The sequence below is a fragment of the Python bivittatus genome, unplaced genomic scaffold (assembly GCF_059951505.1).
Source record: "Python bivittatus isolate LINGU-HERP-01145 unplaced genomic scaffold, Pbiv_v1 ctg000850_np1212, whole genome shotgun sequence".
NCBI lineage: Eukaryota > Metazoa > Chordata > Lepidosauria > Squamata > Pythonidae > Python > Python bivittatus.
In genome coordinates this window covers 25,947,459-25,965,807 of record NW_028277112.1, presented here as the reverse complement: position 1 = coordinate 25,965,807, position 18,349 = coordinate 25,947,459, and the positions used below count along the sequence as shown (strand labels likewise).

Below are 18,349 nucleotides of genomic sequence, written 5' to 3'. Positions count from 1 at the left end.
AAACACCTCCTCCTCCATCTCACTTCAGACTATGCCCAACCTTATACCCAAACAGCCTAAATGGCTGTTGCTTGAAGATTGCTTTGTGAGTTTCAGCATTAGCACAAGATTACAGTTAAGATCCAACAATAGGTTGGGTCATGCTTAGAAGCATGATTATAATTTAGTATGTTTAAGTCTGCAAAGAAACTGATTTTGCAAGGCAATGGAAACTTGCATTTTATTGGTGGCAATACTGTTAATTATTCCTCTTCATGAAAACACAGTAGACATAGGAAAAGTGTTTAGGAGGAAATTAAAGCAATGAGCAACACTGGAACTTACTACCTCTTACAAGCATTTTGTCAACACCAGCCTTAGATTTAAAGAATTTGAAAAAAAAATGGCATTCTATCTTATTTTTTATCCTTGAAGATGTTGTTGTAGATTCTTTTAGCTATGGTTCAATGTTTTGCACATTTTAATGCAGTGAGAAGAGTGACATGAATTTGACCTTAATCCAAAGATCTGATTTCTTGGAGGCACAGAATATTCGATGCACACATATGGTACATACATACAATATTTGGAAAATTACCTAATTTACTTCAGTGGAGAAACCAGCACCAAATACATATCTCACCATGCAACCTATTTACTGCCTTTATTGAAATGAACAGAAAAGTCTGAAAGAGAGCTGTATATTCATTCAAACATATATAGATCTCTGGTTGACCCATCCTTCAAATTCTTTTGGAAATTTTCAAGCAACCTTGAAAAGGCCTTTTTTCCCTCTTGGAAATTATCATCCAATAATTCTACAAATGTGTTAATTTGTTCTAATGCAGAACCCACATAGAAGATTTACTGAAGAGAACCGAGGTTGCACAGTAATAAACATGGTTTACATATTTTGATGAAATTCCTATGAAATGATAGAAGAGATTTATACTCAAGCAATGAAAATGTATTAAATGTTTGGTGAAATGGCATATTGTTTTCCAAAACTTCTTTCCAATTTACCAAGGCTCCTTTTCACCGTTGAAGTGACAAAAAAACAATACTTGTGGATTGTTTCCCAAATGATTGTTCCAGGACATTCAATCTTTTTTGTTAAAGCTCCACTTTGTCACTAAAGGAACAATAAAATCCCAAACAATATTTTTATTGGGTTAATCTGATTTTTGTCTTTTGTGCTGCCAGCTATCAAGATTGTCAAATAAACCAGATTTGATTCATAAATAATAGTTCCATTATCTCTACTGGGGCACCGGTCAGGGTACCTGAAAATTTAATTCACTTGTTCAGCTAAATTTCATCCTCAGTTCATGGCCATAAAATTCTGTATTGACAAACTTTCAACCAACTTTGACTCTGAGGTATCTAGTCAACATTTTTCTTCGGTGTGGATATTAGTTTATTGAATAAATGGCATCTGTTTTCCTCCACATCACTAGTGGAGTAGGTATTTCCTTTTGACAGCTTTGCACGATTTATGGCTTTGCATGCTCTGAAGAAAAATAGTACTAAGCAAAAAATTCCAATTCATTACCCCTTAGTACTTAATTAAGTTCATACACATTGCACACTATAGGTGAACCCTGAAATGGCTATGACAGCTGCTGAGCTGCAAGTTATATTATCTCTCAAAGATAGAATGACTTTTAATTATCTTGACCTCTTTTTTCCCATCTGGTATATCCATATATTTTCCTTCTATTTTGTCCCCCCCCCCCGCCCCTTTCCAAGAGATGTGCCAAACCAAGATTATATTCTTAGCTATTTTCTCTTATCGGTGTCTTTAGGTACCCAATATTTTTACAAATAATAACCCTAACCTACGGCCATTATCTGTATGTTTCATACAGCAGCAGATGAATTACACTGCGCAGGTTCCTCCTAATAACACTCTGTTGCTGAAAGGGGTGACAGCCTGATAAAGCAAAAGCAATGTCGTTTATATCTGCAGATACAGAAGTAAAGAGTGCCCATGTTTTACCTGTCAGGGTTCTGTGTACAAACATGCATTTGCAAGAGGATCCGCTGGGTGAAAGTCTTAAAGCACTGCCCGCATTTCCAAAGATGCCAGTCACTAAACTCAGAATTTAATTGGCTTGTTGATGTAGGACTTGCAAGGACTCGCTGGTTTTTTACACTGATCTGGTTAAATCCTGATTCGATAGAACCTGATTTATCCAGAAGAGAGAAATTCCTGTTACACGGAGTCTGCGGAAACACTATGGATCGCTGTGGAGGGGCAGAGGGCAGTTTGCTACTTTTGCTAAATGGCTGGAGGGTGTCTTGTCTTGACATGGCTTCCATTACAGTTGAAGGAACGTTCACTAGGGAAAAAAAAAAATAATTCCTAACATTATAACAAAGACTTCAGAAATATGAAAAAAAGAGAAAAGCATTAGCATAAACACACACCATAATCTACTTACCCTTCACTGTATTTAAGATAAAGCACTGAATATTGATGGTGAAGATAAACAGATAAGCATTGCAATTAAATGCTTCCTGGTCTAACATGCAGTCATGTATGGTGGACAGGAAATGGTAAAATAGAATAGACTATACATATTCCAAGAGCAGACTAGGGATTCCATTCCTGGATGTTTCCTCATGCAACAAACATCATGTAAGTGGAAGAACGGCACAGCAAGAAAGAATATTTCACCCATTGTGATAGTCTTCTGTTTGCAGGAGGCATTAGAAAAATGGAAACTTTTACTTGTAAAATGTGGTACATTCCAACCTATCACTTTCAGAATTTTATCACCATTTTCATAGCAATGGCAACAGAGTTAGTTTAATTCACTAGTGAAATAGTCATGGATATACCCATTTAATATTTATAGATGAATTTTGTGATCATCTCCTTGGGAAGTAGAAACTGTACACAAACATTTCAGAGTACAAAATGTATTCCTCTATTGCTACACAAGAAACCAATTTCTTACACAAGCACCTTACCATATCTGTCTGCATTCTAGTAGGAAGTGGATGGTGGGAAATGGAGAGAGTCAGCAATCTCAACTTGCTATCCTTCATCCTTGAGGAATTGAAAGTGGAGTTATGGGCTGAGTTAAGTCTGCATCCTTAAGTTATGGTGGACTCTGCATACAAGGGCTAAAACATTTACTTGGAGGTCAGCCTCACCACCAGTTTAGGTTTGGGGCAGTAAGATTCATTATAGCCCTTACGTTCTTGGAAGCACCATTGCCTGAAGCACTGCTAAAGAGTTGCTAGGGATCATGAAAGTTTGACTTCCCTCAAGCAGGATGTTTATAAGAAAGTTGATTAGCTCCTATCTAAGACAGTCAGTCTGTGATCCCTGTATTGAAGAAGACCTGCCACTAACAGCAGTAGTAATATTAGCTTTTTTGCTCAGTGACCATTGATAAGTCCTAGTTACATTAAAAAACACAAGAGAAAATATTTTCTTTGAGAAGAGGGTAGGGTTTTGGGTTTTTTTTTTTTTTTTTTTGTCCTTTTGATTTGGTTTCTGAAGGCTCACTACAGTATCAATAGATAAAAATAACTATCATGGAAAAGGATTCACAATGCCTTTGTAGTAAAAGACCTTTGGATTCTAATATCTGTAATGAGTCTGAGAAATCAGTGGCTAATCACTGATCATATTGTTATTTCACACAAAGTGAATGGCTTGGATTCAGAGATGCAAGAACTGAATTCCTCCTTCAAACAGGGGTTTTCCACAGTTTCTTTTGGATGTGGTGCCCTTTTGCTCCTTCTATCATCCATCTGAAAATCAGAGAACTTTCTGGAATGGTGCAGGATATGATTTGAAACTGAATGTACCTGAAAGGATAACTGATGGAGACTGGAGAGTTCCACATGTTTATATGGAATAGGCTTCAGCATGGGCAAGAAACAATGTTTGTTCTCAGAATATTTAAATGTTGTATTCTTGATTAAGAAACTGACTAGATCTATATTATCATGCATGTAATTGCTAATTATGTAAAATATTAATTAAAAATTAATTAAACCCTAACAGGGACATCATGGCAGAATAGGAGTTCTAACCTCCTGCCCTCATGGATCCTCTCATACAACTAGTTTCTACTGCAAAAGGAAAAACACTTCCACAAAACCCATGGAAACTTCCAAGTCAGTTCATGCAGCAGCCATTCCAAAGAAGGACTGCAGTGAAGGCAAATGGTTAATACCCACTTCCTGTGGCACTCCCAATCCATTTTTTTAAAAAGATCCACATGTGATTCAAAGGAGTGTGAATTACATCAAACCTAGTTTTGCCTGAAGATCAGAATCTCATTTTAAGAGAGAAGAAATCAATCCTACATTTTTCATTATTTCTCTTTTTGCAAATTTACACTCATTTTGAAAAATTGGTATAAAGTAAACTTTGTACACAAACTTACATGAAGAAAAACAATTTATTAGGCATGCAGTCCAATGCAGATGAACAGAACAATACATCTTGATGTCTTCTATTTTTCTTCAAGCAAGTACTTTCCAGATGGGTAATGTAGGATGGGTACAGTCCAAGTCCCTTCCCTAAAATATTGCCAACTTGTAGGTGTGCAGAAGTGTGTTTTTTCTGTTGCAGCCCCTGCCCTATGGAGCACCCTCCCCCCATGAGATCTGACAGGCCCCACCCTTTTAGCTTTTGGGAAAGCACTTAAAACCTGGCTCTTCCCCCAAGTGTCAGGATAGGGTGAGGTCAGAGTGGGAAGAGAATGTGTAGGTTGTGTCAGGGAAGTGTGGCTGTGATGCCAGGTTTTTCTGTTTCTTGGTTTTATTGTTTCTTGCTTTTATTGTGTATATGTTGTTTTATTCTTGGTTATAAGCCACCCAGAGTTTGATTTAAGATGGAAAGCTATAAAATGTTTTAAATCAATCTGGGATCCTATAATGAAATTTTATGCAATTAATTCATAGTTACTGAGACTGCACTTACATCTCTCTCTGTGTGTGAGAACAAATTCCACTGAACTCAGTGGAATTTATTTCTGAGTAGACATGAATAAGATAATGAACAATATACTAATTTTCACAGAGAAAGTGAGTAAATGAAATTCATTTTTCAAGTGTCACAGATGTCTAAAATAATTACAGTTGTTTGCAACTGTTACTAGGATGCATGTATGTGTGTGTGTGTTTTAATTGACATATTCCAGAAACCATAAAATTAATTATATATCCAGTAACCAATAACATCAATGACTCCTCATACTTCGTTTCATGTGCTTCCTCAGCTGGAACAGAGATGGCAACCCATTCTATCCACATTTAAATGCACTTATGCTTTGCCATAATACGTATACCCCTCAGAGAGTCAACATTTGAAAATATCATCCTGAGATTATTATATATTTATTATCATTGTTTTTTACTCGTTTATTGAGTGCCACTGGCATCTGTAGCACTTTCCAGAGAACAAGAGGATAAGTTTGTTGGAGTTCTAAGGAATTTATCATTTAAAATTTGACATGTTGCAAAATGGAGGAAGCAGGGAGAAACGGAGGCAGAAAAATAAAAACAAGCAAAAACACGGGTTGTGTTCAGCTGTAAATGCTTAGGTTTCATGACAGGCTGAGTTACATAGAGGACATGGGAACAAAGATATTATATTAAAAGTTTCACTGAGAAGGTAGGCACACTGTTGCATTATTTTTTACTCTGTCTCCCCATTATATATCTGTGGATGTTTGATCTAGCATCTGGGACTGTCTGTGACGCAGTGGCTAGAAAAGCTGATGCACACATATATTTGGATCAGTTCCCTCCGTTTTAAATGCAAACCGCTCCCATTCAGGTTAAATATAAAAGTGTATATTTCTTTATGTGCATCAACTGGCAGCAATGTTAGTCTCCCATTTACTTCTTTTTAATTAAAGAGATAGGTCACAGAACCTGATGTTTATCAAGAGAAGTATCTGTGCACACAATGGGGATGTGATACCATCCTCAGGATACAATAGCTTTTGGATTGGACCAAGTGACAACTTTCACTGCTGAACTCGTATTTCACAATGATTTATAAAACTGATAATACTTCACAGTGCTAACTAAACTGATGTATTTTCCAGCTCCTAATTAACATCTTGATGGGAAGAAAGGATACATCTGTGTGTTCATAAAACTATTTTTTTGTTGTCAACTGTTTTTCACTTATTTGCATTGCAGTGCTTTAGAAAGCAAACTCTCAAGTTAATGGACTTCAGGTACAACAGACAAAGGTTTATTGTGATAGTGCCATGTCTTGTAGTTTCCATAGTTAGCACCTTCAAAACAGTTTTTCATATCTAAGGTGGAAAATTCATGTCTGTTTGTTGACATGGTACAGTTCATAGGGTAGGGACCTACTTTAATCGAAATACAAAACATGAATGCATAGGATACTATTTTTAGATAAAGTGACACTTACAGTTCTCATCCTGTGCAATGCACTGCAAAGGGATTCCAAAGAAAGATGTGTAGCTGTCATTATACCACACCAATAACTCTGTGCCCCTGGGAATATCCATGCAAGCTCGGTAGAATATATTTGATCTGGTCATAAAAACAAAAGAGAAAAAAAGAATGAATGAGAGCCCAGGATATTTTTATTAAAGAGCATCCACCTGATCACCAGCCCAAGTGAGTGAAAACAGCAATGCCTTAGCAAAAGCTATGCCTTCTGGTGGTGCCAGATATTGCCAGTCTAGCTGAGCTGATTCCTCTTTGCCGAAACAGTCGTCTCAGAACATGTACATTATTACTAATCTGCATCTTCAGGTGAAGCTAAATACAGAAGAGATGGGGGACAGCTATTAGACTGTGATAAAATGGCTACCATTAATGACATTTGGAACTTCAATACCATATGTATATCTCAGCAAGTGCCTGCATGTTGCTAACCACTTGTTTGTCTCGTAATCAAATCAGGTTCTGACCTGGCTAGTATTAGGATGGGAGACCACCAAGGAATCCAAGGCTGCAGGCTAGACAGGGAAGCTGAAACAAAATCCCAGAAGGCAGCAATGGCAAAACACTCTGGCTTTGCTAACAAGGAAACTGTACAGATGTGTCCATATATAGTCACCAGGAATCAAGCTCAATTTTTATGTTGTATTTTAATGAATTTTTATCTTGTTGTCAACCACCCAGAGTCATTTCACGAGATGGGTGGTGACAAATTTGATGAATGAATGAATGAATTTGAGGAGCTTCACCATTTTTACTATGTATAGTCTAGATGTGTTGTGTATTTTTAAAAATTCGGTATTGTTCCAGGCAGCATATTTTTTTATAATTTTTAGAAAAAGTTGAGTTATAAATAAAGGACCAAATTCTAGCTAGTGTTCCTTAAAAGTATAGAAACAAAGCAGAAAATAATGTAAACTCTGAGCTTATTTAAAGGTGCCTGATAATAAATTATGCCTTCCTTTTAAGACAATTTAAAATATATTTTTCCAAAACCCATACATTTGAAATATTTTTCCAGCTTGCAATGTTTTGTCTACAAATACATTTTAAAGATATCATGCCTAAATAGCGTATTTATATTTGCACAATTTTAGAGTGTAATCCTAACCCCCTGAAGTTGTCTAATGGAGAAGAATACCATCACGGAAACTCCCAGCCTGCCTGCTGATAGCTTGGCAGATAAAGCGCTACCACCAGCTGGTGATAGTTGATGTGACATTTCAAAATGATATATTCCAGAAGTAAGAATATACCCATTTGGTTTGGTAGCATTCAATGGCTTAAAATTGATACATAAATAATAAATATGTTACATGTCTTCTTCAACAGAGAACACAGAACAATCTTGCAGGGTTTTAAAAGTCACTAATATAGTCAAAACTGAACAACAAAGACAGCTGTCTAGCATGTCAGAATGTTCCAAGGGTATTTTCATAAAAATAACCGAATCAGTGATAGTAAGGCACCGGGGAGGCTGGTTGCTGTGAGTGTTTTTGAACATTTTGAAAGTTGACTTGAATGTAATTAACTGATTCCTTAACTCAACTTTCCTTCATCTTGCACAGTAGCCTGAACAAAGTTGGGCTGCTTTAAGCAATAGCAAGGAGATGCTGCGTCCATTATAGGTTGAAGCCCTTCTTCCAATTCATTTACATTCAGTCTCCCTCCATGCATGTGCACACAGACACACACACACACACACACACACACACTCCTACTGAAAAGAAATCCATCTGACTGCACCAAGGCGTGCTGTCACTTAGTTGTGTCTAGCACAGCCTGAGATCTGTACAGATTGGACAGAGGGATGGCTACTAAACTAGAGTTATACAAAGCAGGTCTGTCCTGGCAATCCATTTCTTTATTCATTCATACGTCTCTTTATATATCATTTTATAATGTAGCAGATATAATATTTCCCTAGAAGGAAGCATATCAATCTGAAACAATAACAGGAGGCTACACACAGTAGTAAAACCAACCTGAAAGGAGGCATTTAGGAGCCAAAAGAGAAATTATTATCTTGACACTGTAGCTTGTCATTTAAGCCAGTTACAGTAACGTAAAACATCCTTATATGTGATGGATAGCAATTCAATAAATACAAGATGAGCATTCCTTTCTACCTGGAATTGTACCCTACAGAATGATAGAGCCATAGGAGTAAGGAAGGGCCATTTTTAACCCCACCTCATGTGAAGCATAGATATAAATGGAGTTTTGAAAAAGTTGAATCTCAGCTGGTTCCTGCAGTGAAGAATTGCTAAAAGCCTGAAGTTTGAGATAAAAGCTTGCAGGGTTGGTAAGCCTTAAATTTAGTCTCTTTGTAAAAAATTGGCTAGAGTGGTGCAATTTGTTTCTTGTGTAACACTGCCGACATAAGGAGAATCCTTAACCACATTTTTCATGGCAGTGAGATATGCACTTGTCAACATATTTTGTCACCGCAAAGTGGCTCTTGGCAACAGGATCATAAAGATCAATAAAAAAGTGCAGATTCTCAATATTTTACAAGCAGCTGCAAAAATTTCATTTATCTTGTTATTTTCCTCGCTTACTGCCACCCTGTCTCAGGAGGGCACTGCTGGCTAAGCAGAATGCTTTTTCCCAACCTTCTATGAATATCTGACAAAAACTCAAGCCTCGCGCTCTCTCCTGCCCTCGCTCTCTTCCCCTCCCACTATTTCCACCCAAGCTGTACATTTTATTAATTCTTTCCACCATTACATAAAAATCAAATTGGGGCAGAGTTATAAATCACCCGCATCTCCTGACTTTGAAAAAAAATATAGTCTGCTTTGTACTTCACCCTTGTAACTTTTCATCTCTCTGTTTGGCTTCACCTAACATAAACATAGCAGCCCAGCAAATGAATGTGCTAAAACCCAATGACACACTTTGGTGCTGAAAGAACTGAACTGTTTTCGAGCAATGGGTGGTCTCTGAGGAGTAGGCCAAAAAAAGATTTTAAAAAAGTGTAAGCATATACCATTCCTTACAAGCTTACAGAGCTTCCAAAACTTGCAGAAATCTCTGCATGCTGAAGTACATCAAAGGGATTTTTCCTCTTTCGGATAATATTTCTTTTGCTGACATGTATTTAGTATTGTGGTTGGATGACTCATAAAGATAGCTTCGTGGCGTCCCAACGCAGTTGAAGCAGAACACATGCCAACAAACATTATTGTCAGCTTCAAAATAAAAACAAAACGTTCAGCTAAGGGTCAATCAATCAAGAGCTCTTTGAAGAAAATTCCATTTAGATATTACAAATCATAACAGAATGAATTTAAACCAGCTGACTTTCAGTGAGGAGGACGTCCATGTACAATAAAAATTAGATGGATTTTCAGGGTCCAATGTTTTTTATTTCTTTACACTTGGATGTAGTCCCTGGTGATAGACGCCAGGTTTTTTTTAAAAAAAAAACTGTGTTTTTAAAAGCAATGGAAAACAGATCAACAGAGAAAACTCTAAGCAACAGTTATAGAATGAACAGAGTTGTAAGATCTGTTTAATATTGACAGATGTTTAATGGTTTCCCATGGTTGCATTTTGATTGCGATTTAGTCTTTGCGCTTACAAACATGCCCAGTTTAAGCCAGTGAATTACTGGGGGAACAGTGTTCCTATGCAATCAACTATATCTGCTGTCTAGTGGGGTTCTTCTACACTCCTTTCTTGTATGACATCATTCATCTCTCGTTCTCTAAGGGTATATCAGATGTGACACAGGGCTCTGCATAAGGGCAACATATGCTCACAACTGTCTTAGTAGATCAGAAAATACCTAGACTACAAACACACCACCTACACTCCATTGTTTAGGCAACTTGAGTGGCAGACATGGAGGGAGGAGCTCCATCACTGCTAGCACCATACCTGATGTGGCACATGGTGCATTGTCATGGCCCCCAACCTCTCCATTGTGCTTCAACAGCTGTACATAGTGTACTCTTTATGACTTCAGGAACAATGTATTAATTTCCATGTTAGTTTTGCTATTGATTAAAATATTTGTAATCCACCAAAGCAGGGATCTGAACACAGTGAACAAAAGAAAAAGAATAAACCGTGTTAACTGCAAGCCACATTAACAGCAGAGCTGACATTAAAACCTCAGAGAACAGACTCAGCCTCTTAGAAATAAAACAATCCAACCACAGGATAAAGCTGTCCAGACTCACCTCCCTAGGGAAGGAACCACACACAGAGAAGTCCATGTTTCCACCAACATGCAGAATGAACTCTTCATGAAGGCACCCACAACATATTTTACAAATAATATTTTACTGAAACCTTTCTTCTTACAGAAAATGCTTAGTGGTCCAAACTGGTAAATTGTTTTCCTTTAAATTCCTATTATCTACTTCCATGTTTAAATTGAAAAAAAAAAGCGGGGGGCATAATAGCCATTGCACTCATGAAATATTGTTTCCGGATTGTGAAGCTACTTTTTTTTTTCTTTACTCATCTGTAAAAATGAGTTTTGTCAATACAAACAAAATTAAAACTTGATGCATTTTTAACAAAACCAAACAAAAAAGCGAATGTAGCAGTTGCCAAATTGGCTATATTGCCATAATGCCTAGTTGTGCCAAATCTTTGTTTCTGATTTTAAAAGGGAAATATTTATCACTGAAAGTTCATGTATCTATGCAGCCCAGTTACTGGGTTGTTTTGCTTGCAAATCCAGATACAACTTCTCTTGTTTGACCTTTATTTCTTAGCTAATTATAGGCACTGGTCTTCTTACAGGCAGGTGCTACCAGAAGGTGTATCTGCAGAGCTTTCTGGTTTTCCCACAGAGGAACTGATATTTATTATTGTGAGGAAAGGCAACCAAGTTCCAAACTTTTCAAGCCTACCTGCCATTTGAAAGATGCATAACAACACGCGCTGTACTACACAAAGCAAAGTCTTTGTTCCCCAAGGCTGTTTGCCCAAGAATGGTACTAGGCCTACACAGCTCCACAGAAAAAATACATCCAGAAGTACTGTCTGATAAACAAATTGTATTAAACGCCATGGGGCTTCTCCCCTGTTCCATTGTCTTTTTTTTGGTTCTGATGTGTGTTCAGTGACGCCACTGGAAAACTTCAAGAGACAGATTTCTTTTATCCCATGATAGTGTGTGGTGTCCCGTACAGATAACAAAACTCAGACATAAATGCATTGTAGGCTTATATTTCTCATCATTAACACATTCAATTTTCTAGCCATTTTTCTACAATCATTGTGGGAAATGCAAGCTAACTTTAAAGTAGCAGTTGAGAACTTAACTGCCAGATGATCTTAAAAGGGAATTAGACAATTTTATGATTTATCAGCGGACAGAACAGCTAAATTTCACAGCTGCTGCCAAGGAACAAAGAGTAGGTCAGGGTTACTGGGAATGAGTGCAATTGAACCTAGTAGGGGTTACTTTCAATCAATATGCATACAATATGCATATTATAAATAAATGAAGCTTCAGTCTAATCTAACATGGCTCATTGTCTGTTTTTACAATTGGAGCCTTAAATCTGAACTCCTCTGCCAAAAGGAAACCAGAGCAGTTCAATGATTTGGATCAAACACATTTTTGCAGTGGTCTTGTTTTCTAAACAATTGCAAAAGAGCTATCAGGAATTTTTGCAGGACACAGCTTGAGTGCAAGCATGCGTGCTGCAGCATTGTTTAACACTTTCTGCAGGTTCTCATGCTAGCTGATATCGTGCACCGCTAGTTCAGGTGATTGATTGTTCTTATACTAACAGAAGTCATTACAGGATGTCTGTGCAATTTTTGCACACAAACATCTTGCACTCATTCGAAAAAAGCACTTACCTCTAGATGCAACCTGGTAAACACAGCTTCTTACAGTAAGAGAATTTACAAAGCCAATTTCTTGCTGCAGTGAAATATGCTATTCACAAGGCATATTTTGTTGCTTTCTGACACACATTCATTTGACAAAATGTTTATCATAGGAAATAAATTGAGATATTTGTGGAATAAACTGAAGCGGAACTTACCTGTATTGGACTACAGTTAAATTTTGTTCCCCACAGTGCCGTGCACATCGAATATATCTCATCCAACTTGACTTACTGGGTTCCCCACCATCAATAAAGTGCTGTAGTGTCCCATCCTGGTCATATATCTGTAAAGAGGTCAGAAGTCAAGTAGTTAGAATGAATCATCAGCAGTCATATTTGCTGTTGCTATGTGCCACTCTCAGAAATTTACTGCGGTGAGATTTCACAGCTTATTAATGCTCCCAGAAACCAAAGGAAACAAATGACAAAATATTGTTAGTGGTAGAAGTTTGTCATGCTTGTCTTATCAACTTAATCTTTCCTACATTTAGTATGCTTTTCATGTATCAAAGATGCAACCATCTTTCCCAAAGAATATTTAACCTACTTTGACAGAGTAAGCTTAAATAATGAACTGTCATATAAACACACACGCATACACATATGGAATCTGAATGGGAAAGGCTGAACAAGGGTCAGCACTCACTGAACATTTTGTTGTTGTTGCTGGTCTACCAAAATCTTTCCCATCTTTCCCAAAGCAAGTTACAAAATGTTAAACGGTAAGAAGGAAAACGAGGAGAAGTCATGCTGGGAGAAATATATGACATTCCTTCACACCATCCAACTGAAGAAATGAAATTAATAACTGAAACACTGAAGATCCAAATTTCAACAGGATGGAGATACCCTAAGAAGACTACAGCCTTACACTGAGTTGGAGAACACTCATTAGCATCAATCCGTGAAGATGAATTTAGCAAAAATATATACAACGTCAATGACAGGAAGAAGCCTTATAGAAATTTGATTGTTTCCTTTCACTCAGCGTTATCCTGACTCTTAGGCAAAAAAAATTACCCAGCCCTATTTGGAGATAAAATTTATTGAACAGAGGACAAATTCCATGCATGTATTCTACATGGAGTTAGTCTTTTAAGAGGTAGGAACCTGTTTAGGAAAAAGTATCTTTTAAAAAAATTACTTTCTTCATGTTAATAGGAAAATCATAGTCTAAAAGGTCCTGTGTTTTACCTAATGCCTTTTCTTTTGAGCGTTATTCTTCTACCAAGGTTAAAGAATCAATTGTTAAGCAAGATTGTGAATGTTTAATACTTTCTTTTGGTGGCACTCATTTCATAGCTTTTTGGTCCTGTACAGAACAGAAACATAAGACCTAAGTGAAAACAAAGAGATTCTTTAGGGCCCATAGCTCCTGTGTAAAAATAATTGAAAATATATTTACCCTAAAGTAAGATAAAGTAAAGTTTACTTTTTATTTTAAGTTATCCCACCTATTAAGAATAAAATTCTGGTTTGATACTTTCAAATTCTTACAGAACTGCTAATTATTGCCATTGTTAACAATAGGCGTCCAATATTTCCCAACACTCAAATGTATGCTGAAAATATATTTAATAACTGTGATATGTAGATATGAAAAAAAAATAGAACTAACTGAAAAATCAAAGCCTCTGGGAATGAAGGGGCACAATGATTGAGTCACATTTTGGCTCCCAAAGCCCCTAAAGGTTATTTACAAATTAAAACCTAAAAATAATATTACAAATGGATTTTCTGAACTTTTAAAGAATTCAGCTGTGATAACTAATAATAATTACTTCAAGAATCCAAAACAGCTCTCTCCAGTCTTGTCACCAAGATTTGTATGGGAATGAATTATATTTATTTTAATATAATGTTTATGATCCATAAAAGCAAATACACCCAAAAAGATTGCCCATACACATAGTACTTGTCCAAGCTAATTTCAATAAAAAAGATTTAACATGTCAACAGTCTTTCAAAGGGGTTCAGTTATGCTCTATGTATAAGTTTGCAGTATGTGTCACAAAGGAATAAAATAAAAATACTGAAATGTTATGGAATAAATGCAAATTTTAAAATGTAAAAGGCCAGGACACGTTCACAAATACATTCTTAGGTATAATGGCAAATATAGGGCAGCAAAGAAATTTTATTATTTTATACCTTAAAAAGAAAATGACAACGAAACTTCTATTTACCAAACTAAGTACAACAGACTTTACATGGAACTTTTGTAAATATCCCATTTGCACCATTTTACATCATTTGTGTACCAATATATCATGCAGTGTAAATTGCAGTAATGGAATACTTCCATATTTAACCAAGGTTGATGAATAAAAGACATACCTTCCCCACAAGAAGCCCATTAAACCTTTTCACTGTATTATTTTAGCCAGAAATAGGATACAATTCTATGCAATGTCCTTGGAATGACTTCAGTTGAACACAATAGGTTTTAGTTCCTAAATACAAATGCATAGGATTGTGCTCTTAACAGAGCAATCCAATTGTTTCCACAGAACACTACAACCTCAGAGTGTACTAACAATTTCTGAAGAATTGTTCTCTCTCTCTCTTTTTTTCAATGCTAGGAATTTTTCTTCCAATTAATGTGTAACTGTTTCAAAATGTAAAACTCCTACTTCTCTATTCACAGTGTTTTGATTATAGCTCAAATAATTGTGTACAAAGTGTTGCATATTTGTGTGAATTGAAACAAGGCTGGAAAACCCCATTTGGGGTAATATATAGGTATATGGATGTCTATATTAGTTTATAGACATATAGTTTATACACTTAATTTTCCATTTTTTACAGGTAGCCCTTGGCTTATATTGGCAATCACGACTGGAATTGCTGTCGCTAAACAATGCAGTCATAAAGTGTGATGTTATGTGACCATGTTGCTTAGCGATGGCAGTTCCAGCAGTCCTAGTTGCTCTCGTTAAGCGAGGATCTCATATGGTCATGACTGCCGACTTCCTGTGGCTTCCCCATTGACTTTGCTTGTAGGAAGCTGGCAGGGGATGTTGGAAATCATGTTCATGTGACTGTGGCTCACTGCAACATCATAATCACATGCCAGGTACTGAGCACCCAGTGTGATCATGTGACTGTGGGGACATTGTAATGGCTGGAACTCCAAGGACCAGTCGTAAGTCCCCCTCATTCAGTGCTGTCATAATTTTGAACAGTCACTGAATGAATGGACATAACTCAAACACTACCTGTGTTGTTGATAAAATGTTTATCATTTAATTGTGTTACATGACATTAGTTAATTAACCTAGTTTTAATTTAATTTAATTAGATTAGACATTAGTTAATTAGACTAGTTTTGTCTGGAATACAAGACAGGTATGGTTTTATGGGCTTCTTTTGTGGGCTTTCCTTCTTTTGCATGTGTGTGTGTGTGTGTGTGTGTGTGTGTACGGAAATAAAAACTTCTGAATGAAAATCCTCCATCCTTACTTTATATAGGTTCATATATTGTATAATCAAGTTTAACAGAAGATTTTCAATTTTAAAGGAGCAATGTCATTTTATCTCTTACAAACAACTCTGACATTGGATGAACTACATCAGAAACAAGTCCAATTTTAGGCTTCAGTTAAACAATAGAAAAAAAAAAGAAACGGCAATCATTTGGTACCCATATGTTCAAGAACAGGGATGGAAATTTGTTCAGTTCCTTGCTGAAGACTGATAGCATTACAAATATTCTAATATTTATGCCAATTGCAGCAGCTTAGAAATTCAGAAATCCTGTAACAACTTATTTTTCTTTTCAGATATTCATATACATATATCACAGTCCTGATGAAAAAAAAAATCTGGCTTCCCTTTGTTTCAATCAATATATGTTGAATTTTCTTCCTGTCTGTATTCCAACCATGCTAGATAAATTTATGGCTTTGGGCCCCATCTTGCACCATTCATTTCCAGGTGGTATGCTTCATATGAATATATTATCTGAGAACTCAGTGTGATGAGTAATCCTTCCTTCCAACAATTTTAATTTTTATAGTTAAAACCTTCTGTACAGTACTTTCAGTAAACTCACAATGTGGCAATCAGAAAGAATAAGATAAACCTTTGCAGTACAGGTAGTCCTCTTAGTGACAATTGGGACCAGCATCTCAGTCATTAAGCAAAGCAATCGCTAGGTGAAACTGTACCTGTGCTTATGATCTTACTTCAGCTTTTTTTTGCCTTACAGACCTGCAAGTTACTTTTTCATCACTGTCATAACTGCAAACAGCCACTAAATGAAGCAATCACTAAACAAGGATTATCTGTAATCTTTGCAGATGTCAAAATGTCCTTATTTCCACAATCCAATTTTCCAAATTTCCAGAAGCATAGGACACTGTGCTTTAGATTAGGAGCTTCTGAACCTCCCATTTTCTTGTCAGAAATTCTGCCACTTCATTTATCCTTTCTGCCTTACCCACGTATCCTATGAACATATGAATACACATATACATGCATAACTCCCTTTCTTTTAATTAATCTTGTCTACAAGAATATGAATGAAATTCTCAATTTTCACATTATACTGCCGGGAGGGGGGGGGGAGCGTATATCCCATGTTTCAACAGGAAAACAAGGATAGGAGATCTCTATTCATTGACATCAAATTTTTGCTCCAAACACTGCATTCTCTAATTGTTCATAGAAAGATTCCATTCATGGAATGATAGGATACATGATTTTTTTTATTTTTATACACCTGGTTGAAAAGTTCAATATAGTCCTATGAATTTTAGTTTACTATGATGCCTATATATTTTCTGCATATGTGTCCAAAATGTCTGGTAGATACTTTCAAGTTTAGAGATATTTTGAATTCAACTCTTTCATTTGTTGTCTTTATGTGATCTGATTTCCTTCTTCCCCAGTGGCTAATCTTCCTTGCTGATCTTAGCAGAATTGAGCACTTAATAGCACAAGGATTGTTGAATGCTTCTATGTATCTACTGTAACTATTCATCATATTACATGTTTAAACAGGAATAAAAGAAAAAAAACAAATGGTTAATTTTGCTTGGGATGATGAAGCAATTTCATCTGGTTATGGCTCCAATTTTGACCAAACTATATAATATGATTTACTTCCTAACAGGCTATAACTTAAAAGAGACTATATGGTAAATATATTCAAAGAGTACAACTTTGATGGAGTTGTGAACCTGACATGGCAAATAGTAGTTGTTATCTGTTGCAAACCTGTTACAAGAACTTGTAAATGCATCTGTTCCCCCATCCTCGTTGCCAGGAAGTATTTCTGGTTGCAGATAGTGGTGTGTAAGAACAGCTTTCCATCAATCACAGCTTTGGTATGACTAATTTCTCCCCAAAGTAGCACCAACGTTATGGGCTAACTTGTCCTGACTGAGCGTACTTCATTCTCTCTGGCCCATCCATCCCACCCCATCTCCTTGTTTCATTATGACGACAGAGAGAAACTGAGAGGGTCAAGTTTGCACAATACCATTTTCATTCCCAGTCTCTCCAGAGCAGTTTGAAGTGGATCTGCCAGTTGTTTTGCCAAACGCAGAATGCCAAGAACAATCTGAGAGCATAATGAACCAACCAGTTAACCAAAAGCCTGCAAAAAAGTAGAATCGATACTCTGTCCAAGCTATTACCAATCCGGAAGCTGCAAACTGTCCCCTCCTTCCATAACTGTATAAAGGAGAATTGAAATAAATGGATACACCTAACTGCATAGTCTCAATTTATGCTAAGAACCTATGTTTAATCACTTGTAGGAACAAAACAAAAGGAAACAATATCCCTCACCCGCACCCCAGGCACTTATAATGGGGTGAACTTGCCAGGCTAGTAAGTCATCATTCCTTCTGTATTAAAAAAAATACTGCCACAAAGCCTGAAAGATATGAAGGCGGCATGATATCATATCATCAGTTTTGCAACCAGACACTTTTCCTAACACCTCTAATCATGGTTAAAGTCCACAGCAGTAGCTGAAGTAGGGGAGTGTGGCAACATGTTCTAAATAAAGTACACCCGTTTTAGGCTGGAAGGACTGGTAC

At 36.6% G+C, this 18,349-nt stretch overlaps 1 protein-coding gene across 3 annotated transcripts in view; it reads right to left on the bottom strand.

Moving 5' to 3' along the window:
* The window catches only part of PRDM6 (PR/SET domain 6), a 98,883-nt gene that overhangs the window by 23,290 nt on the left and 57,244 nt on the right, over positions 1–18,349 (bottom strand). For all 3 annotated transcript variants that reach the window (XM_088130114.1, XM_088130112.1, XM_088130113.1), the window contains exons 4-6: positions 12,456–12,583; positions 6,398–6,522; positions 1,979–2,321 (exon numbers count right to left, since the gene is read on the bottom strand). In XM_088130114.1, coding sequence (XP_087986240.1) covers positions 1,979–2,321; positions 6,398–6,522; positions 12,456–12,583 — 596 coding nt within the window. The remainder of the gene's footprint in view (positions 1–1,978; positions 2,322–6,397; positions 6,523–12,455; positions 12,584–18,349) is intronic.